This window comes from Microcaecilia unicolor, chromosome 6 (genome assembly GCF_901765095.1).
Source record: "Microcaecilia unicolor chromosome 6, aMicUni1.1, whole genome shotgun sequence".
NCBI lineage: Eukaryota > Metazoa > Chordata > Amphibia > Gymnophiona > Siphonopidae > Microcaecilia > Microcaecilia unicolor.
Genome location: NC_044036.1, coordinates 148,562,602 through 148,586,836, shown reverse-complemented (window position 1 = coordinate 148,586,836; position 24,235 = coordinate 148,562,602). Strand labels below are relative to the sequence as shown.

The window sequence follows — 24,235 nt, the reverse complement described above, 5'->3', positions numbered from 1 at the left end:
AGGGTTTTGCCACCAAGTATTAGGTCTTGTTTGCCAGAGGGATTAAATACTTATTTCCCTCTGCAGAATGCAAATAAATTCATATACTTTCCACAATGTGATTTTCCGGATTTAATTTGTGATGTGCTATCTCTCACTGTTACCAATAACCTACCCTTCAATTATGGGCTGCTCATGTCTTTGTCAGTGGGCAAACTTACAAAATCAGCAAGGGATCAAATACTTATTTCCCCACTGTAAGTGTCCTCAGGATCACATACTTTGAATTAAGGAGGTTTTTTAGCCGGTGATGATTGGATGGAGCTCCTTTAGGTTGAATAACTAATCAACAAAGGAGTGTCTATCTGTATTTGAGGCTTTTCCTCCATCTAACATGAACACACCACATTAGATGTTATATGAATAGAGATCTAATTCATCGATCAGTAAATGTACACACTAACATTCACGGCAGGTCTTTGGCTCACGTAAATGTTGGTGCCTAGATGTGACATTTACACGTGCAACTTACAGTGTTCTATAAGCTGCCTGTGTAAATGTGCTCCTCCCCTATGAATGAAATTACATACTAAGGGGTGAATTCTATATATGGCGCTGAAAAAAAGCGCTATTCTAAAAGCCATGCTTAAAGTTAGACGCGGTTTATAAAATAGTGCTTATGCCTGGCCATTCGCACCAATTCTATAACATGTGTAAATGGTAGAACGCCTCCGTTGTGCCCATGAGCCTCCCATTTCCGTGCCCCTATTTTTTTTTTTTTTACTTGCACGTAAAATTTAGGCACGGATCCTGTGCCTAAATTTATGCATGTATATTCCAACTAAATCTAATTAGTGCCAATAATTGCTTGTTAAAAAGCCAATTATTGGTGCTAATTAGCTTGTTATTTAATTAAACTGAAGCACATCCAAGTTTGCGTGTGCAATTTTTGGCGACTTTTTTAGAATTAGTGGGCATATGGCAATCAAACTACTTTACAACACAAACTCCTGTAATCATGTTACACCACTCTTGAAGGGGTGAACGAACTTGTGGATAAAGGGGAACCGGTTGATATTGTGTATCTGGATTTGCAGGAGGTGTTTGACAAAGTACCTCATGAAAGACTCTAGAGGAAATTGGAGAGTCATGGGATACGAGTAGTGTTCTATTGTGGATTAAAAACTGGTTAAAAGATAGAAAACAGAGTGTAGGGTTAAATGGTCAGTATTCTCAATGGAGAAGGGTAGTTAGTGGGGTTCCCCAGGGCTCTGTGCTGGGGCCACTGCTTTTTAACATATTTATAAATGACCTAGAGATGGGAGTAACTAGTGAGGTAATTAAATTTGCTGATGACACAAAGTTATTCAAAGTTGTTAAATCGCAGGAGGATTGTAAAAATTACAAGAGGACCTTACGAGACTGGGAATCTAAATGGCAGATGACGTTTAATGTGAGCAAGTACAAAGTGATGCATGTGGGAAAGAGGAACCCGAATTATAGCTACGTCATGCAAGGTTCCACGTTAGGAGTCACAGACCAAGAAAGGGATCTCGGTGTCGTCGCTGATGATACGTTGAAACCTTCTGCTCAGTGTGCTGCTGTGGCTAAGAAAGCAAATAGAATGTTAGGTATTATTAGGAAAGAAATGAAAAACAAAAATGAGGAAGTTATAATGCCTTTGTATCACTCCATGGTGCGACCACACCTCAAATATTATGTTCAATTCTGGTCGCTGCTCAAAAAAGATAGTGGAATTAGAAAGGGTGCAGAGAAGGGCGACAAAAATGATAAAGGGGATGGGACGACTTTCCTATAAGGAAAGGCTAAAGTGGCTAGGGCTCTTCAGCTTAGAGAAAAGGCAGCTGAGAGGAGATATGATAGAGGTCTATAAAATAATGAGTGGAGTGGAACAGGTAGATGTGAAGCGTCTGTTTACGCTTTCCAAAACTACTAGGACTAGGGGGCATGCGATGAAGCTACAATGTGGTAAATTTAAAACGAATTGGAGAAAATATTTCTTCACTCAACGTGTGATTAATCTCTGGAACTTGTTGCCAGAGAATGTGGTAAAGGCGGTTAGCTTAGTGGAGTTTAAAAATTGGATGGAGAGAATCCACTATTTCTGGGATAAGCAGTATAAAATGTTTTGTACTTTTTTGGGATCTTGCCAGGTATTTATGACCTGGATTGGCCACTGTTGGAAACAGGATGCTGGGCTTCATGGACCTTTGGTCTGTCCCAGTATGGCAACACTTATGTACTTGGAATTCTGAATGTAATCTTGCTACTCTTTGAGATTCTGAATGGAATGTCACTACTCTTTGGGGTTCTATATGGAATGTCGCTACTCTCTGGGGTTCTACATGGAATGTCGCTACTCTCTGGGGTTCTACATGGAATGTTGCTACTATTTGGGTTTCTGCCAGGTACTTGGGACCTGGATTGGCCACTGTTGGAAACAGGATGCTGGGCTTGATGGACCTTTGGTCTTTTCCAGTATGGCAATACCTAGTAATACCTATGTACTTATTTTATTTATTAGGATTTATTTACCGCCTTTTTGAAGGAATTCACTCAAGGCGGTGTACAGCAAGAATAAGTCAAACATAAATTACAGCAGTGAAAATATTCAATGTCTCTTATGAGCAACATTGGCTGCCCATTTCTTTTAGATTAAAATTTTAATGTTGGCTCATAAAGCATTTTATACAGGCTGTCCACCTTGTCTTCATGTCCTTCTTCTTCCCTATCTGTCATTTAGAGTTTTACAGTTATTACACCAGAACTTGATGGTGGTTCCCCACTACACAAAACTCTGGTTGGATTCTTCCCGTCAAACAGCTGTTTTAGCTCTTACCTGGTGGAATTCTCTCCCGCCAGAACTGTGTTTAACTCTCTTAAAAAAATGGTGTTTTTCAAGCAAGCTTTTCAACTAAGTTAAACATTTGTTTTGTTTTTGTTACATTTGTACCCTGCGCTTTCCCACTCATGGCAGGTTTTACTTTTTTTTTTATCATAGTTTAAGGACCGTTCCCCACCTTTTTGTGTGCCGTTCATTCATTATCTATCGGAAGAAAATTGTTGTGCAAATATTTCATTTCCTATATGTACGCTTATACAGTTTATGCTTATAATGTGTTTCTGTTTTACTGTACTGTTTTTGTTCAGTTATAACCGAGTACTGTAAACCATTTTGATATGGTTATGAAAGGCGGTATATCAAACAAACTGAAATAAATAAACACATTTCAGTGTGTAATTACAGAATCTCGGTTAGGTGCACAGCTGCTATTTACATGCACAAATGCATCCACACCTGGTCAGAAGCCAGCATTCTATAAATTGAAATGCATAAAAGGTGCTTAAATTTAAGTGACCTGTTGTAGAATCAGGTCAATTGCAAATAGAGAAAATGCCGGTATAACCTTAAACTACAAACTTTTCCATTTAAAATTCACTTCCATTATTTCAGAGTCTTCAAGGATTCAGCCCTCTCCCTGCTTTCTTGCATTCCTCTACAAGGTGGTAGATGGAGCTTGATAAACTAAAGCTCTCTGTGTGACACTTAGCCAGGCCCTATGACTGCCTCACATCCTGCCCCAATTTAAAATGGATACGTAAGGCCATATGTCCTAAAGCCATGCAGATGAGTGCCAGTTATTTGTGAAATGGCCTTCTGGTGGAGGTGATGGAGACAAAGACTGTGTCTGAATTTGAGAAAGAGTAGGCCAGGCATATGGGATCTCTAAGGGAGAGGAGGACATACTGGATGCTGCAGACTGGATGGGCCATTTGGCCTTTATGTTTCTAAAAAGCCATTATGTGGTCAGTTTATGGTTACAGCAGCAGGTGAAGCGTCAAGGAAGCCAGGGTTCAAATCCCACTGCTACTCCTTTTAATCTCAGGCCAGTCACTTAAAGGGGTAATTCCCGTTGGGCAATTCACGTAGGGAGCAGCTCTGTGTGATTGCATATAGGTACCTAGAGGACATAATCTCTAAAGGAAAGGAAGCGTCTACTTTCCATCATAGAACACAAGCTTGCCCTGGGATTTGCAGTTTGGAGTGCTGCCACAATTTGGGTTTCTACCAGGTACTTGTAACCTGGCCTGGCCACAGTTTGACCCAGTAAAGGCTACTCTTATGTTCTTACATGTGTGGCTAGACACAAGCATTATGTACATAAGTACATAAGTACATAAGTAGTGCCATACTGGGAAAGACCAAAGGTCCATCTAGCCCAGCATCCTGTCACCGACAGTGGCCAATCCAGGTCAAGGGCACCTGGCACGCTCCCCAAACGTAAAAACATTCCAGACAAGTTATACCTAAAAATGCGGAATTTTTCCAAGTCCATTTAATAGCGGTCTATGGACTTGTCCTTTAGGAATCTATCTAACCCCTTTTTAAACTCCATCAAGCTAACCGCCCGTACCACGTTCTCCGGCAACGAATTCCAGAGTCTAATTACACGTTGGGTGAAGAAAAATTTTCTCCGATTCGTTTTAAATTTACCACACTGTAGCTTCAACTCATGCCCTCTAGTCCTAGTATTTTTGGATAGCGTGAACAGTCGCTTCACATCCACCCGATCCATTCCACTCATTATTTTATACACTTCTATCATATCTCCCCTCAGCCGTCTCTTCTCCAAGCTGAAAAGCCCTAGCCTTCTCAGCCTCTCTTCATAGGAAAGTCGTCCCATCCCCACTATCATTTTCGTCGCCCTTTGCTGTACCTTTTCCAATTCTACTATATCTTTTTTGAGATACGGAGACCAGTACTGAACACAATACTCCAGGTGCGGTCGCACCATGGAGCGATACAACGGCATTATAACATCCGCACACCTGGACTCCATACCCTTCCTAATAACACCCAACATTCTATTCGCTTTCCTAGCCGCAGCAGCACACTGAGCAGAAGGTTTCAGCGTATCATCGACGACGACACCCAGATCCCTTTCTTGATCCGTAACTCCTAACGCGGAACCTTGCAAGACGTAGCTATAATTCGGGTTCCTCTTACCCACATGCATCACTTTGCACTTGTCAACATTGAACTTCATCTGCCACTTGCACGCCCATTCTCCCAGTCTCGCAAGGTCCTCCTGTAATCGTTCACATTCCTCCTGCGACTTGACGACCCTGAATAATTTTGTGTCATCGGCGAATTTAATTACCTCACTAGTTATTCCCATCTCTAGGTCATTTATAAATACATTAAAAAGCAACGGACCCAGCACAGACCCCTGCGGGACCCCACTAACTACCCTCCTCCACTGAGAATACTGGCCACGCAATCCTACTCTCTGCTTCCTATCTTTCAACCAGTTCTTAATCCATAATAATACCCTACCTCCGATTCCATGACTCTGCAATTTCTTCAGGAGTCTTTCGTGCGGCACTTTGTCAAACGCCTTCTGAAAATCCAGATATACAATATCAACCGGCTCCCCATTGTCCACATGTTTGCTTACCCCCTCAAAAAAATGCATTAGATTGGTGAGGCAAGACTTCCCTTCACTAAATCCGTGCTGACTTTGTCTCATCAGTCCATGTTTTTGTATATGCTCTGCAATTTTATTCTTAATAATAGCCTCCACCATCTTGCCCGGCACCGACGTCAGACTCACCGGTCTATAATTTCCCGGATCTCCTCTGGAACCCTTCTTAAAAATCGGAGTAACATTGGCTACCCTCCAGTCTTCCGGTACTACACTCGATTTTAGGGACAGATTGCATATTTCTAACAGTAGCTCCGCAAGTTCATTTTTTAGTTCTATTAGGCCTTTGTTAACTGGGCAGCTATCTGAGTTAGAGCCTGACTGACCCCAGGCTCTTCGGTTTTTCCTGAAATCGAATCTGCAATCATGACTGGCTGCTCCATTTCAGTAGAAATGAAAACCGTAAATGAAACTGCGCCCCCCCCCCCCCCAATACATCTCCTCCAACCATAAAAGCTTCTTTACCAGTGGCAACCCCACCCCCCCTCCATATGACCCCGTGCCCCTCCCCCTTCCTGCCCAACCACCCGTACCTTATGGGCAGATGATCAAAAGCCCCGCGCTGTTCCAAACAGAGCTCTAAAAATAGCGCTGGAACAGCGTGGGGGCTTTACTGCACCTATGATCAGAGATAATTGTATGCAAATTTAAGCACACAATTCTCTCTGATCATGAGGTAGAAGTGTGGGAGGATTGTGCCTGAGCAAATCCTCCCGCACTTGTTTGGCAGGTCGGGGCTTTTGAATGTGTGTTCAGAAGTCTCTTTGATAATGAAAACTAATAGCGCGGATAAATTTGCGGGCTATTAGCGTTCGGAAGAGCGTGGGAGATTTGATCATCGGGGCCTTAGAGGTCCTTTTACGAAGGTGCACTAGCATCTTTAGCATGTGCTAAAAAATAAGTGTGTGTTAAACGCCAGAGACGCCCGTATATTCCTATGGGCATCTCTAGCATTTAACACGCGTTAATCATTAGCGTGGACTAAAAATGCTAATGTGCCTTTGTATAAAGGACCCCTAAGTGAAGCAGCAAGTAAGTCTAACCACCAAGGGTACTGGCTGAAGGAACCTTCATTCTCTAGTGTGTTTAGGTGCCTCTTTCTCGTCTAATTTACAGCAAGTCACACTTCTGCATATCAAACAATTAAGGAGAAAGTGGGATGACAGATAAGTGATGACAGCAAAGAGAAAGCAGATGCAGAACAATTATCGCCGACAAGGGCTGCTGCCTTGCGCTTAAAGGTTTCAAGCATTACCTTTCATACTTAAATTTAGTTTAAAGGTGCAAAACGTTGAGGAAGGTGGGATGGAAGACTTCTCAAATCCTACAATTACTTCCTTTGTGGAAAATATGCTGATTTATTGTAGCTGTCTGTCACGCTGAATTGGAAATTGTCAGAGTGAAAAATGTTACGATTCTGGATATAAAGGTTTAAAGAGCTACAAATCTTATTTTTATGGCAAATGCTACAAAACTGAAATCTCTGTACCAATAAATTAATTGATTATGAGAACCACAGACTCTTGAAATTAAATAAGTAAAATATCTTATTTCTCAATGGTGAATTTTTCACTGGAAAAAGTTACAAAATTCAAGAAATTGGCTGATAATGTTTCCTCTGTGGAAAAGCACGTTTTCAAAGTGGAACCTCACTTCTTTCCCTACAATCTACAACAGCCTCAGCAATTAAGGATATTGTATTTGTTCATCATAAACTTGAAGAGTTCGAAAATTCTTTAACATCTAGGAATTTTTGGTTGTAAAATTTTCCTGAGACTCCATCACCAGATGTTCTGTGAAGGTGGTTTTGGGTTTATCTAATCATGACAGTATTGGCTGACATTCAGTGAGAGCTAACTGGCCTTGGATGGCTCCTGACCGGTTAACTCACATATTGGAGGATAACCCGTCATGTTCATCAGCATTTAACCGGTTATTGCTGCTGAAAATACCAGGTTAGCGCTGAAAATAAAGCCAGTGATGTTGGGGGCATTTCAGGGGCATGATTAGTAAGTCCCGATATTTGGAACTTAACCAGCCAGGCTTAGTGGCCAAGGCCACATAAAAAGCAGGCCTATCTTTGCCCGCTAAGCCATTGCCGGTTAAGTCCGAATATCGGCTTAACTGGTCATGTGCTAGACAATGTTCAAAAACTCAAGATATTGAATGCTGGTCACAAGAAATGGCATGCCTGCCACTGCATGAATATTGAGCAGAATATATTTTTTTCTCATATTTCACAAAAAGAGCTAGTGAGCAGGGAACCAGCAGGCTGTATGCAAGACTGGTGCTGGGTCTCACAGTGTTGATTTAACGTTTCAAGAGAGTTCCACTGAAGAGATTACTCTCAGCACTCAAATCCACCCTGCTTGTCTTATTTGCCAAACAGTAGGAGTAAAACGTTATTCTGAGAGCATATTTTTGTACTTTAAGTCATAATTGGCAGCTTCACTTTCATTCATGGCAAATATCTCTTCTTGTGTAAACTCATGGTCGGCAAAGTTTATTTTTGTATCTAAGCAGACAACTGTGAAAAAAATGTAACATGATACGATGCCCAATGAAGAGGCCTAAATCTCCATTTCCCCCATGTCATGCTGTTGTATGAGTTTGCTTCCCCCCACCCCATCATATATTTCCCAGGTAGCAGTGGGTCCTCAGGTTCTGGCTCAGCACATCAACCCAGTGGCTTGAGTGACTGGCAGGGGCAGACTGACAGTTCTGGGCCCCCAGGCAGTAAAGGTTATTGCCCCCCCCCCCATACGCACACAGTTGTCCCACCCTTGCTCTTTCCTGTTTGCTGCTGCTCTGCCCGGTGTTGCCGCATTTTCAAAATGGCTGTCCAGACTTCCTGTGGTAGTCTCGCAGGTCTCAGCAGTTGGTGGGAAGTCTCAGCAGCCGTTTTGAAAATACAGTGGCGCCGGGCAGAGTAGCAGCAGTGGGTAGAAAAGAGTAGGATTCTTTCCTGCCCCTGAAGAGGCCGCTAGAGCACCAGGGCTTTTCATGCTGGGACTGGGGAGGGTTTACCGAGGCTCAGGGGGGCTGTGGTTTGTAAGGGGGGGGGGGGGGGGGAGCTTCTTGGTCCTCTGGACTGGTGACTGGACAAGGTGGCTTGTGAGAGAAACAGGTTGCATGAGAAGGAGAAACGCGTGGAAAATGCATTTTCCCAACTTATCCAATGTGAAACTAGAGAAAAAAGCTGCAGAGCTTTGTGTACTGTAGAGGAACTTGACTACAAACACATTCTCTGTGATTCTGCTGGGCTGTATCTATTTTACTTTACATAAATATTAATTTTTAATCATCAAAATGTATTTCTCTACCAAAGCAGGCAATATTTCCATCCATGCCGATGTACTTCAAGTCATAGTTGGCAGCTTTAGTTTCCATAGGATCATTCTCCGATGTATCATCCAAGGCAAATATCTCTTTTTGTCTAAACTCAGCATTGTCGTCAAAGTTTATTTTTGCATCAAAGCAGACAACTGTGAAAAAAAATGTAATATTTATTAAGCTGTAACATAACATTTTCTTGTTGTTCTAAAGAACTGACAGAACAAGATATTAAGGGAAAGGTCAAGGGCACATTAAAAGAACTCAATGGGAAAAAAATAATTTACAGCTTCTGAAATATGCAAGTACTTTACTATAACAATATCTTCACTGAAAGGGTCTAAAGAGCAACACTTTATAAAAGAGGATTCAGTTCTTCAGAGACCAGTACCCAGGAGGGATGACGAAGGTGGAAGAAAATCAAAAGTCTACCTCCTGCAGTTGCACAAGCCCTTTATAGATTTCACAATGCCATACATATACACAGGATATTTCAGAGTCATCTCCTTTAATATGAAATTTTAGAATTATAATTCTCTTCATTTCTGTGTACAAAAATCTATGTATTAACTGAAATTTCCAGTTGTATGCTTGTAACATAACTGAATGAATGCACGCATACGAAGAATAAGAGGTCAAAGTCCTCTCTTAACACACAAGCTGTGCATGCTCCTCATTTGCACAGCTCTACCAATGACCCCTGGCAAGCTCCAGAAGGGTCTTGACACTCCTCTGGATAGTTCCGCTATCTTGGAGACACTGGATAATGAATCTTTGACTAGCTCCACTTTAATTGCAAAGGTAGCATTATCTCCAGACAAGAGGTGGTTGTTGAATTTATTTTTTAGACAAAGAGATGAATTTTTTCATGGAATGAAAATTAGAGTATTTCCTGACATCTCTTGAGACACTCAGGGATGTAGGAGAAAACTGATTATGTTAAGACCAGGAGAACTTCAGTTTGGAGTTACATTGTTCTTAAGATATTCTCGCAGATATATCCATGCTGTGCGGGGAAGACATCTTGACTGGTAAGTTGAATAATGTCAGTAAAACATGGGGGATGATATGCGGTTATAACCAAGATTGCATCATGTTTGGCTGCCTATATGGTTGGCATGGTAGAGACTTGACAACCAGCATTTGAGCACATGTTGACTGGGATCTACATAGAATGATGACCGTGGTTCTGGTCACTTTGTTGGGCATACTGGATGGACTGTACAGGTCTTTATCTGCTGTCATTTATTGTGTTACTGTGTAAGCGTGAAGCTCGATTTCAATCCTGGATGTATGATTTCTTCAAACCTGCTCTGCTTACCGCTTTTTTGGCAACCAAACAGATCGGTATTTCATCTTATATATACAGGAAGGAAGTTATTGTTATCTAGTCTAGATTGCAGTTATGTCTTTGATAGTCAGGTCTCTCTTCCTATGATGATTATAATATTTTTTACATTATTAACCTCCAAATTTAAATCTTGGATCCTACAATTGAGCAATCCTTCTCAAGAATGTCTTTATATTCTATGCTAACAGTATTACTTTTCCGTACAAGCGTAATTAAGTTTGTTTGTAGATTTAACAATTTCATAAATAAAAAATTAAAACGGGCTTTTATGCCTAGAAATGAAAGGGCAGATGCTAAATAAGCTTTATACTCAGCATAAGCAAAGGCTGCATAGCTATGAAAAAAATAATCCACCAAAGTATTATTTATGGATTTTGTTACACTGCCAACAATTCTATACCAACTGTATTGCAATAAACCATCATCCACAGAAGGAAAACAAACCAGAGGTATTTAAAATCAGCACCAACAGAAAAAGTCCAACTTGTGTCCCCCTTAATCAAAAAGCTTTGACTGATGAAGACTCGACAGATTTTTCTGTAGTTGGCTCTATCATTAGATTGATCTCCTCCCCGATACTTCTGAACCCAACAATCTAAGCTTTCAGAAAAAGGTTAATGTCTTACCAAAGACCTTTGAGATACCCTATTAAGCTTCTGTTTCTGATTTATTTCTGTACTTAATGCTGTCATACCTGTTCATTCTCATTTTTCACCTTTGTTTTGATGTGCGTTAATTGCAAATGAAAGCTGTATAATTTGCTTGTAATCTGCCAAGGGAAGTGTTTAAAACTGGTATGAAATAAATCTATCAAATAAATAAATAAATAAATAAATAAATAAATAAATACATAAGTACCGGTACATACCAAGTTCTGAGTTATTCCTACCCCTAAAATTACCACAGGTTTGAAAATGGATCATGTTGCATTAATGGAATATTTTTCATTTCTTATGAAACACTCATCTTTAACAAAGGCCACGCAGTGCACCAAACAGCAGCAGAAACACCTATTAATATTTATAGAACAATTTTCATCATCAAAACCACACTGTTACATGCTTGAAAGATTACAGAAATGAATTTTTCTTCTAAGCACGGATCAAACACAGCCACTGTGAACCAGTTCATGGAGGGTTTCTCTCGCAATGGACAGCGCTAAAAATGTTCCTCATTTTGCTAACCAGACTGAGAATACAGGAGAGGCAAGAATGCAACAGGAGGCTACCAAATTGTCGAAGTGGGCTGAGAACCCGGGGAACTGGGTTCCATTCCCACTGTAGCTCCTTGTGACACTGGGCAAATCATTTAACCCTTCATTTCCCCAGGTACAAAAACACTGTAAGCTACAGAAGGGAAAATTATGTTCTTACCGTGATAATTTTCTTTCCTTTAGTCATAGCAGATGCAGCCATTACAGATGGGTTGTGTCCATCAACCAGCAGAGGGAGATAGAGAGCACACTTTTTTTCAGTGCCTCATACCAGCTTGCTCCACTGCCTCTCTTCAGTATTTGAAGCTTCCAAAGCAGTATGGCAAACCGCAATGGGAATAACATAAGCTTTCCTCACAGCGAACGATGGCCCTACAACAAAGGGCATTAACTCAGAATGGAGAGAATGAAACATCCTCCCAGAGGGCATAAACTCATCCTCCACTGAGACATAACTGGAGGGAATAAACTCATCCTCCCGGAGGGAATAAACTCATCCTCCAAAACATGAAACTGGAGGGAATTAAGTCATCCTCCTTTAATTGAACAAGAATCCTGAAGACTGTTTTCCGACTTTCTCCCAAGGACGGAATCTCCAGGAAACACGAACAGAATCTGAAATAGATTTACAGCAGATAGCATCAGACAGGGAGGGAACATTGCTGCATCTGCTATGACTAAAGGAAAGAAAATTATCACGGTAAGAACCTAATTTTCCTTTCCTAGTCATCAAGCAGATGCAGCCATTACAGATGGGATGTATCAAAGCAATCCCTAGATAGGCTGGGAACAAGCCACACCACGCGCCAGCACTTGCGCTCCAAAATGTGCGCCCCTCCTGGCAGCCACATCCAGCCTGTAATGTCGGGCAAAAGAGAGCTTAGAAGCCCATGTTGCTGCACTACAAATCTCTTGAAGAGAGAGTGCTCCAGTTTCAGCCCAAGAAGAGGAAATTCCTCTACTGGAATGCGCCTTAAAGGCATCAGGCGGAGGCCGGCCGGCAAGCAAATAAGCTAAAAAGATAGCTTCTTTAAGCCAGCGGGCAATAGTGGCTTTAGACGCGGAAGACCCTCTGCGAGGACCTGATAGCAAAACAAACAGATGATCAGAGGTCCTGAAAGAGTTAGTAACTCGCAGATACTGCAGCAGAGTCCTGCGCACATCCAAAAGGTGCAGCTGCCCAAAAGATTCTGGAAACTCTTCCTCTGAAAAAGAGGGCAAGAAAATAGGTTGGTTTAGGTGAAAGGCTGAAACCACCTTATGCATAAAGGAAGGCACGGTCCGAACCGTGACTCCGGACTCTGAAAATTGCAGAAATGGGTCTCTACAGGACAGCGCCTGGAGCTCTGACACCTGTCTCGCCGAAGTAATGGCCACTAACAAGACGGCCTTCAGTGTCAAATCTTTCTCTGAAGCACGCCGAAGCGGTTCAAAGGGAGCACCCTGAAGGGCCTTCAGCACTAGCCCCAGGTTCCAAGCTGGACAAGGTGCACGCACGGGAGGACGGAGCCGAAGCACCCCTCTAAGAAACCGTGCCACATCCAGATGAGCAGCTAAAGACACGCCTTCAACCTTGCCACACAGGGAGGCCAATGCTGCCACTTGCACCCCCAGGGAATTATAGGCCAAGCCTTTTTGTACACCATCCTGCAAAAAGTCCAGAATCGGCGAGACAGGAGCCTGCAGAGGTGTGATCTCTCTGGAAGCACACCAGACTTCAAACTGGCGCCAAATCCTGGCATAAGCCATGGAAGTGGAACGCTTGCGGGCTTGCAGGAGAGTGGTAATTACTTTATTGGAATAGCCTCTGCCTCTCAATTGCACCCTCTCAATCGCCAGGCCATAAGACCAAATCTGCCGGCGTCCTCCATGGTCACCGGACCCTGTGACAACAGGTTGGGAACCAGAGGTAACTGAAGGGGATCCTCTACGAGCATCTGTCGGAGGTCCGCATACCAAGGCCTCCTGGGCCAATCCGGGGCGACGAGAACCACTTCTCCTGGATGCAGCCGAATCCGCAGGAGCACTCGCCCTATCAAGGGCCACGGAGGGAACACATTCAGTAGGCCCGGAGGCCAGGGTTGAGCCAAGGCATCCAACCCCGCCGCGCGAGGATCTCTCCGTCTGCTGAAGAAGCACGGGACTTTGGCATTGGAGCTTGTCGCCATTAGATTCATCACGGGCTTGCCCCACTTGGCACATATCTGCAGGAACACTTCGTCTGCAAGTTCCCACTCCGCTGGATCAATCTGATGCCTGCTTAGATAATCGGCTTGCACGTTGCTCTGACCTGCAATGTGAGCTGCCGACAGAAACTGTAGATGCAGCTCAGCCCAGTGGCAAATTTGTTCGGCCTGCGCGGCTAGAGCTCTACACTGAGTGCCGCCTTGTCGATTTATGTAGGCCACTGCTGTCGTGTTGTCTGACATCACTCTGACAGCCAATCCTTCCAGGGTCACTTGAAAGGCCAGAATCGCCTGAAACACCGCTTTCAACTCTAGGCGGTTGATGGACCACTCCAACTCCTCGGGTGTCCATAGACCCTGGGCATGCTTCCCCTTGCAATGTGCGCCCCAGCCTTTCAGACTGGCATCTATCACCACTAGGCACCAATCGGGGAGCGCCAGCGGCATTCCTCGCAGCAGCATGCTGTCTGAGAGCCACCACTCCATGCTGAGTCGGGCCGCAGGGAGCCAAGAGAGTCTGCATTGGTAATCCTGAGATACTGGAGACCAACTTTGGAGTAGAGCATACTGTAGAGGTCTCAGGTGCGCTCTCGCCCAGGGCACCAGTTCCATGGTGGCCGTCATCGATCCAAGCAGCTGGACAATGTCCCAAGCTCGTGGGCGGGGCATCCTCAGGAGCAGACGGACCTGATTCTGAAGCTTGCACCGCCTTTGCTCGGGTAGGTACACATACCCCGAGGCTGTCTCGAACCTGGCCCCCAAATATTCTAGAGACTGCGAGGGGGTCAGGTGACTTTTGGCCAAATTGACGACCCAGCCCAGAGATTGAAGTACTGAAACCACTCTGGCTGTTACATGCCGACTCTCTGCAGCAGAGTTTGCTCGAATGAGCCAGTCGTCAAGGTACGGCTGAACCCGAATACCCTCTCGCCTTAGAAAGGCAGCTACTACCACCATAACCTTCGAAATGGTGCGGGGAGCTGTGGCGAGGCCAAAAGGCAAGGCCCGGAACTGGAAATGCTTTCCCATCATCGCAAACCTCAGAAACGTCTGGTGCGGGGGACAAATTGGAATGTGCAAGTAAACTTCTTTCAGGTCCAGAGTGGTGAGAAACTCTCCTGGCTGTACCGCCGCAATGACGGAGCGCAGGGTTTCCATGTGAAAATGCCGCACTCTCAGGGACTTGTTTAATTCTTTTAAGTCCAGAATAGGGCGAAAAGACCCTCCTTTTCGCGGCACCACAAAGTAGATGGAGTAGCGGCCGCAGCCGTGTTCAGCGGGAGGTACCGGGGACACGGCCCCTATCTGAATCAGACCTTGTAAAGTCTCCTCTACCACCGCCCATTTGGCGGTAGAACCGCATCGGGACTCCACAAACACGTCTCTTACAGGGGCATCGAATTCTATTCTGTAACCGTCTCTGATCAGGTCCAAGACCCACTGATCTGAGGAAATGTTGGCCCACTCCTCGGCAAAGAGGGAAAGACGTCCTTCGATGACAGGACTCGAGGAGAGGGCCGCCCCTGAACTCCAGGCCTTGAGCCAGTGGCTGTGGAATGTTTGTCCGAGCGAAAGGAGTTCCTCTGCTGAAAACGGGCACGAGAAGTGAACCCAGCAGAATGCCCCGGGCGGTACCTTCGAGCTTCACGGAAGCGAGGTCTGTAAGAGGAGTGGACCGCCGCACCCTTAGAGGAAGGCCGAGGCCTATCTTCGGGCAAGCGCTGGGGTTTAGCCTCACCCAGGCCCTTCACAATTTTCTCCAACTCCTCACCAAACAGGAGAAGCTTTGAAAGGGCAACTTCACCAACCTTTGCTTAGGGGCCATGTCCGCTGCCCAATGCCGTAGCCAAAGAAGACGGCGAGCCGCCACTGCTAATGCCATGTGTTTAGCCGAAGCTCTGACAATATCATAAAGGGCGTCAGCAAGAAAGGACAAGGCCGACTCCATCCGCGGAGCCACATCTGAAAAGGGCTCCGCTCCATCACCGGGCTGTTCCACTGCCTGTTGCAACCAAGCCAGGCAGGCTCTAGCAGCATAACAACTGCATGCAGATGCCCGAATAGTGAGACCTGCAATTTCAAATGACCGTTTAAGTGCTGATTCCAGTCTACGGTCTTGAATATCCTTCAGAGCAACACCTCCTTCAACAGGGAGGGTAGTTCTCTTTGTCACAGCTGTGACTAGGGCATCCACTTTAGGCATAGCAAAGCGAGCCATATGCTCCTCACTCAGAGAGTATAATTGCCCCATAGCCCTGGAAACTTTCAAAGGTCCCTCGGGGTCAGCCCATTGAGCCAAAATAAGCTCTTGGATGGAGTCATGCAAAGGAAAGGCTCGAGCAGGCTTTTTGGTACTAGCCATCCTAGGATTCACAGAGGAGGCTGTGCCACTGGCAGGGTCCTCAATAGAGAGAGCCTGCAGGGCATCAGAAATAAGTGCTGGCAGCTCATCACGGTGGAAAATCCTCACCGCGGAGGGATCGTCCAGATCCTGAGTCACTTCTGCACCAGACTCTGGCTCCTCAGACCATGAAGGCCTGCCAGAGTCCTCCGAATCCTCGCAGCCCGACCACCGGGGGGGGGGGGGGGCGGGGAAGGAGGTGCAGCACTCTCTGAAGGGGAATGAGCCCTTCTGCGCTTCATATTCTGCCAATTATCAGGGAATAACGCCTCAGAGGGCATACCCAGGCTAGAATCCACCGGGGGGGGGGGGGGGGGGGGCATTAGAAGAGGCCTGTGCCGGGCTTTGTGGGAGAGCTCTTTTAAGCATGTATGCTTTATGCATTAATAAGACAAAATCAGGGGAGAAAAACTCACCCTGGGCACCCGGATCTCTGCCGGGGCTAGTAGCTCCCATATCAGCCTCACTCCGAGGCCTCTCCCCGGGCTCAGGACTCTCCGTCTCAGCGGACGTCGCGCCATGTGGTAAATTCAAAATGGCGCCCGCTGCCAGCTCAGAGCACGAAGAATCGTCACTCGCCATGCTCGGGCTGGCTCTAACGTCTGTACAGCACGATTTACAGAGCCCCGCTGCTGATCTGCGCTTGCCACACTTGGAACAGCGCTTTACTGTCTCCGCAGCCATCGCCGAAAACGGCGGTAAAATTCAAAATGGCGGTTCCCGCCAAAATCACCCCAATTGCGGGCCCAACCCGGAGGAGTCAGAAAACACTCTTAACTCACTGGACCGAGTATCACAGCTCCGGTCCCACAGAAAAAGGCAAGGAAAAACCTCTGTTCCAGCGTCTAAGTGCCAAAGCGCGATGCAACTTTTTTTTTTTTTTTTTAAACGCTGTGAGGAAAGCAGAGGTAAATAGAACTCCGGAGGCTCAAGTGAGTGGGAAAGGCAGGGAAAGGGCGAACCTATCTGCCTGCATCCACTGTTGGTGGGGAAGGACAGGGAAAGCTAAGCAATGTGTCCACATCCACGGAGGTATGGGTAAGGCAGGGAAAGGGCGAACCTATGTGCCTTTAAAGTGAAGCTGCTATAGCCTCCAACACCCCTGCTAACAACTGGCAAAAGCACAGGAGCAACCTCCAGGCAGATTTTAGATGGAGCTCGAAGAAGCTGCAGCCACTCTGCTAGGGGAGATAGAGAATACTGAAGAGAGGCAGTGGAGCAAGCTGGTATGAGGCACTGAAAAAAGTGTGCTCTCTATCTCCCTCTGCTGGTTGATGGACACAATCCATCTGTAATGGCTGCATCTGCTTGATGACAAGGAAAGGAAGTATTTCAAAATCCATCAGAACACTACCAGAACCCTTATCCACACTCTTATCACCTTTCGCCTAGACTATTGCAACTTGCTTCTCACAGGTCTCCCACTTAGCCATCTCTCTCCTCTTCAATCAGTTCAAAATTTTGCTGCACGACTTATATACCGCCAGTGTCGTTATGCTCATATTACCCTCTCTCCTCAAGTCACTTCACTGGCTCCCTATCCATTTCCGCATACAGTTCAAACTCCTCTTATTGACTTACAAGTGCATTCACTCTGCAGCTCCTCAGTACCTCTCCATTCTCATCTCTCCCTACACTCCTACCCGGGAACTCCGTTCACTGGGTAAATCTCTGTCATCTGCACTCTTCTCCTCCACTGCTAACTCCAGACTCCGTTCCTTTTATCTTGCTGCACCATATGCCTGGGATAGACTCCTTGGTCCAATACGTTAAGCTCAATTTCTGGCCGTCTTCAAATCTAGGCTAAAAGCCCACCTTTTTGATGCTGCTTTTAGCTCCTAACCCTTACTCACTTGTTCAGTACCCATAATTTTCATTCCCACCTTAGTAATTCCCTATCTCTTATTTGTCCTGTTTGTCTGTCCTAATTAGATTGTAAGCTCTTTCGAGCAGGGACTGTCTCTTCATGTTCAAATGTATAGCTCTACGTACGTCTTATAGCGCTATAGAAATGATTAGTAGTAGTAGTAGCAGCAGTATTAGACCCTTTACAATCTCACAGGTTACAGTATGGCATGCTCGGAACAAAACTCTTCCAGAAGGGACAGAATGAAAAAAAACAAAAAAACAAAAGTGGCCCACCAAATGGATGTCCTGAAATACAACAATATACAGAGACCTTAAAGAGCCAGGTAAACTCTCTAAAACAGTGATTCCCAAACTGCGACCCTTGAACTCTCTCTTCAGGGGTTCCTTGAGAAACTAGATTACAGAATTTGTTTTGTATTTATATGTATATGTTTATATAAACTGAGGGTTCCTCGGTGTATGAAAAAATATTTTAGGGGTTCTGCTCTAGAACAATAAAAGGAAAGGGAAGCTAAGATAGACATTTAAATATCTAGCGGGCTTCACTAAACTAGCAGAAAATAGCAATTTCCATACAATGAAACATTCAAGGACAAAAGGGTTATCAAACGAAGCCATAGAGAGGCTCAAAATGAATGTGGGAAACTATAGAGCAGCGGGAAGCCCAACTTTTAGCCCTGGACTTTTTTGTTTTGATCCATTATGGCAGAAAAACATACAAGTGTTAGGAATGCACAAATCCCGCCCTTAACATGCCCCCCACCTTGTGATTTGGATGCACTGCAGATGAACTGCATAGAAAAATGTCTAAAAAACGAGTTTCAAAAATAGTGATTTGGACATTATTGCAAGAAAAAACGTCTGCCAGTTTTTGAACATTTTTCTCTTTTGAAAATGAGCCCCAAAGTAGAGCACACTTATTAAAATAAATCAACATGGACATGTTTCGCCTATTGCAGGCTGCTTCAGGGGCAGCGACTAAAGGGGACTCTGAAAGTACATGTTCCCTTAGTAAGAGCAAAGAATTCTGGCAAGTGATGACAGCCACGGCACTCCTCAACAATGAACAGCTATTTAGTTGTTGCCCCTGAAGCAGCCTGCAATAGGCGAAACATGGTCACGTTTTGCTATTTTAATAACAGTGTGCTCTACTTCGCTACCGTAATCTGTGGATCATACCTGCCTCTTTTAGTATCGATACTAACCAGAGAGTGGCACTCTCCAGTTAAGAGCGACTGAGTATCTGCTCCAAGCCCAGTCAGTGTGGTTTGACTAGTTAGAAGTCTCTCTTGCCTTAATATCAACCTCCCTAGTCTTCAAGGATTACTATGTTCAAGCTATGCACAATGTACACGTATGATATCTTTCCATGCAAAACTTATCTTGTGCATATTCAATATGAGTACTCTGAAAATCAGAGAGGCTAGGTGGGTGTCTGAGGTTTGGAATGAGAAACTTTGACCTAAAAAGAAAATAAAATGGTTTGCGTATAACCAGCCTCCTCACACACACAGAAATAATTAACCACCAAGCAGTACCTGCACTGTTTTGAGTTTCGCAACACTGCAACCAAAATCTATTAGCAAAACAGGAATTCTACCTTATTAAAAACGAGCACCTGAAGTATTAGAAATCAAGAGAAGCTACCCATGAGTGGTAGTAACATTATTGCGGATTTCTCATCACACAGTAGGTTTAACTGTTAAAAGAAAAAAAGGCTGAAATGTAGCTAAATTCAGCTTTAAAGAAACAATTTCTATATTTCAGATGTTCTTAGCAAAACACAATTAGCCCATTGTTCCAGGCAGATGGACAAACAATTCAGTCGATAGAAGTGATTTGTTTTACTGTAATTGCTTTGTATTAGAGGCGTAACACGATATAATTGCAGTTGATATACAGTTATTAGCAGTGCAGATAGTAATATATTTCTCATTTCATAACTCACTATACTTTTCCCTCACACTATATTTGCACACTGCATACTTTAAAAGGGTAATTTTATAACATGGTACTGAGGTTTATAGGTAAAAAAAAAAAATAGGTGCCTTCCTGTCTTATTTTATAGTAATATAGTAACACAGTAAGTGATAGCAGATAAAGACCTGAATGGTCCATCCAGTCTGCCCAACAGTCACATTCATTCTCAATTCAAGATTAAATCAACAATGCATGTGATATAATACACGTGGAGGGGCATAATCGAATGCCCCGCCCAAGTTTTCCTGAGGGCATCCTCTCAGGACGTCCCCGCGAAGGGGCGGGGAAACCTGTATTATCGAAACAAGATGGGCGGCCATCTTTCGTTTCGATAATACGGTCTGGGACGCCCAAATCTCAACATTTAGGTCGACCTTAGAGATGGGTCTTCCCCGGTTTTCGGCGATAATGGAAACCGAGGATGCCCATCTCAAAAACGACCAAATCCAACTCATTTGGTCGTGGGAGGAGCCAGTATTCATAGTGCACTGGCCCCCCTGACATGCCAGGACACCAACCAGACACCCTAGGGGGCACTGCAGTGGACTAACTGATGCATTAACTGAATGGAAAAAGTCCTTCCCTTACTGATCCCTTAGCAATTCAGAAAGGACCGGGCATGCTTGAAGGAAATCGCATGCAAATGAGCTACTCGCTGTTAGCTCATTTGCACACGATTTCCTTTCCTAAGGAGGGGAAGCCAATGCAGAACAGCCAAGCGTTATGCATGGCTGCTCTGTGCATGCCAAAGATGGCTTCATACACACAGACAAGCTGCATGTATAACAGCTGTCTACAACCTTAAAAAAACACAAGTCAAGGTGAAAACTTCCAAGTGCTCGTCAGGGACGCCTTTTTTTTTTTTTTTTTTTTTTTTTGAGTATGGGTGAAGGGCATCCAAGTGCGACGGGCAGTTGAGGACATCCAAAATGTGGATGTTTCTGTGAGAAGGACATCCATGCCTTTGCTATGCCTCCGACTCCCCCTTTATTTATTTATTTGGATTTTGGATCACAAGTAGCAGCAGTGGGATTTGAACCGGCCAACTCTGGATTGCAAGACCAGTGCTCTAACCACTAGGCCACTCCTCCACTCCACTCCCTTGAAATTTGGCCGTCCCTGTGGGGGGGGGGGGGGCAGTTCAGGATGTCCAAAATGTTTGAAAGATGGACGACCACGCCTTCGCTATGCCTCCGCTGACACACACACACCTCCCCCCCCCAAGGGACCTGCATACTGCTGCGATGAACCCGAGTATGATATTTGAGGCTGGCAAAAAAAGTTTTTAAAGTTATTTTTTTTTCAGGGTGGGAGGGGGTTAGTCACTCTGGGGAAATCAGGGGAGGTCAACCCCGATTCCCTCCAGTGGTCATCTGGTCAGTTCGGGCACCTTTTTGAGGCTTGGTCGTAAGAAAAAATGAACCAAGTAAAGTTGGCCATTATCGCTCGAGGACACCTCAGTCCTGCCTTCGCTACGCCTCCGACATGCCCCCGGGAACATTGGTCGTCCCTGTGACGGGAAGCAGTTGGGGATGCCCAAAATCGGCTTTCGATTATGCCGATTTGGGCAACCCTGAGAGGAGGATGCCCATCTCCTGATTTGTGTCGAAAGATGGGCGCACTTCTCTTTCGAAAATAAGACTGATAGGTGCCTGTGGGACTCATTTCAAAGTACTTAGATTTACAAAGTTCCATAGGTTACTAATGGGCTCATTTTCGAAAGAGAAGGACGTCCATCTTTCGACATAAAACGGAAGATGGACGTCCTTCTCCCAGGGGCATCCAAATCGGTATAATCGAAACCTAATTTAGGACGTCTCCAAATGCACTCCGTCGCAAAGATGGCCAAAGTTCAAGGGGGGTTGTCAGAGGCGTAGCGTAGGTAGGACTTGGGCATAATCGAAAAAACAAGGACGTCCCTGATGAACAATTGGACGTTTTCACCCGGACGTATTTTTATTACGAATAAGGCACAAAAAGGTGCCCAAAATGACCAGATGACCACAGGAGAGAATCGGGGATGACCTCCCCTTATTCTCCCAGTGGTCACTAACCCCACCCTCAAAACATATCTTTCAAAATATTGATTGCCAGCCTCTATGCCAGCCTCAGATCCATCACAGCAGTATGCAGGTCCCTGGAGCAGTTTTAGTGGGTACTGCACTGCACTTCAGGCAGGCGGACCCAGGCACATCCCCCCCACTTGTTACATTTGTGTAAGAAACAGCGAGCCCTCCAAAACCCACCACAAAGCAACTGTACCCACATCTAGGTGCCCCCCTTCACCCGTAAGGGCTATGGCAGTGGTGTACAGTTGGGGGTAGTGGGTTTTGGGGGGCTCAGCACATAAGGTAAAGGAGCTATGTTCCTGGGAGCAATTTTTGAAGTCCACTACAGTGCCCGGTTGGTGTCCTGGCATGTCAGGGGGACCAGTGCACTAGAAATGCTGGCTCCTCCTACGACCAAATGGCTTGCATTTGGTCGTTTCTGAGATGGATGTCCTTGGTTTCCATTATCACCAAAAATCAGAAACGACCAAGTGTAGGGATGACCAAGTCTAGGGATGACCAAATTTTAGGATTTGGACATTCCTGATGGTATTTTCGAAACGAAAGATGGACGTCCATCCCCTGTTTTGAAAATAACGGGTTTCCCCGCCCATCAAAACTTGGATGTCCCTTTCGAAAATGCCCCTCTATGTAACTTTGTAAGTCTAAGTGCTTTGAAAATACGCCCCATGTGTCTTACTGAAATAACAGCACAAATTCAACAGTATCTATACGCGCCAATTTGTAGTTACCACCTGTCATTTTTGACGCACATCTGCTACACGCATCCGAAAAATAATTTTTATTTTCTGACGCGTGTCAGCTACGCACATCAAGTGGCATTCTATGCGCGTAGCTCATTACCACCCAGTTAACGCGAGACTTTACCGCTAACTCAATGGTTGGCGGTAAGGTCTCAGACCCAAAATTGATGTGCAGCAAAATAAAAATTGTCGCGCTTCCATTTTCGGCAAAAACTTTTAAAAGGCATTTTTTGCAGGCACGCTGAAAAATGGATCTGCGCACGCCCAAAACCCGCACCTATACTACCACAGGCCATTTTTCAGCGAACCTCAAGAAAAGGACCCCTAAGTGACTTGCTCAGAGTCACAAGTAGAAATTGAACCCAGTTCTCCAGCTTCTCAGTCCACCTGTTATAAAGTTACTCCCTGAATTCCTTTTTTCTCATTAGCTCATGAAATGAATAGCACAGGGGAATTCACGTTTCTAAAAAAAAGATCCAGTTTCCTGTACTATTGTGTAGTGCAGTTCCAGTAGCCAACATAGAACTGGAGCAAACTGGAACCTCTGCAGGCTGTGAAAGAACGGTTAGTTGAATAACTAACATAAAAGACGTAATGCCCATGAGCTTTTCAGTTCACCTAGGTCTGAAGAAGGCACCAGTCTGGTATCGATAGCTCTAATTAACTTGTATTAGTCTACAGCAGAGCAGGAGGCTGTGCCAAATCTCTACACTCATTCTCCAGTGTCAGTGGAAATCTATTCGAACTGGACAATATGACAGATAAATTCATATCTATATGTGAAAGAACCAAAAGCCTTGATTGCTAGAAAAACTGAAGACTAAATTACTGTAAACTCAAAATAGTTTTAAGTAGGCAACTGCACAACTTAGTTCGCACTGCTTTATGTACTGGCTGAATACGCATGCATGTCGATTCAAGTAGACAGGGGAAAGGTAAGTGAGAAGGAAGGTAAATTTTAGAAAAAAACACACCTAAAAAGCACCTAAAATGCCTATATGCATTTATAAAATAAGTACTCAAACTGAGCCCCCAAAGGCACACAAATTCGCATGCAGAAATTTACAACTGCTCTGAGGGGCCCTTTTACAAAGATGCACTGCAAATCAGCCTGTGGTAGTGTAGATGCGTGTTTTGAGTGTGCGCCAAATCATTTTCAGCGCACCTGTAAAAAATGCCTTAAAAAATTTTTTTTTTCCAAAAATGGACGCGCGCGGCAAAATGAAAATTGCCGCGCATCCATTTTGGGTCTGAGACCTTACCGCAAGTCACTGACCTACCAGTAAAGTCTCACGTGGCAACCAGGTGGCAATAACCTGTGAATATCAAATGCCACTTGGCGCGCGTACAAAAATAATTTTTTGGACGGGCACCAAAAATGAAATTACCGCAAGAGCCACGCGGTAACTCCATTTTGGCTCACCTTGGGTGTGCATAGATGCTTATGCGGCTTAGTAAAAGGGCCCCTGAGGAAGGAGTTAAGTGTATGTGTACTTTATCATGTATGAGCGTATTTAACAAGACCATACACACATCGCAACCAGGGACGGATCCCCGCATAAGCCTACTGAGCCCAATGGTCTGGGGGGGGGGGGGGGGTGAGG

At 44.7% G+C, this 24,235-nt stretch overlaps 1 protein-coding gene across 1 annotated transcript in view; it reads right to left on the bottom strand.

The window, feature by feature from the left end:
- SUCLG2 (succinate-CoA ligase GDP-forming beta subunit) overlaps positions 1 to 24,235 on the bottom strand; it is a 274,022-nt gene that overhangs the window by 103,787 nt on the left and 146,000 nt on the right. Inside the window, exon 8 of the mRNA XM_030206066.1 lies at positions 8,810 to 8,971. Within this exon, the coding sequence (XP_030061926.1) occupies positions 8,810 to 8,971 (162 nt within the window). The remainder of the gene's footprint in view (positions 1 to 8,809; positions 8,972 to 24,235) is intronic.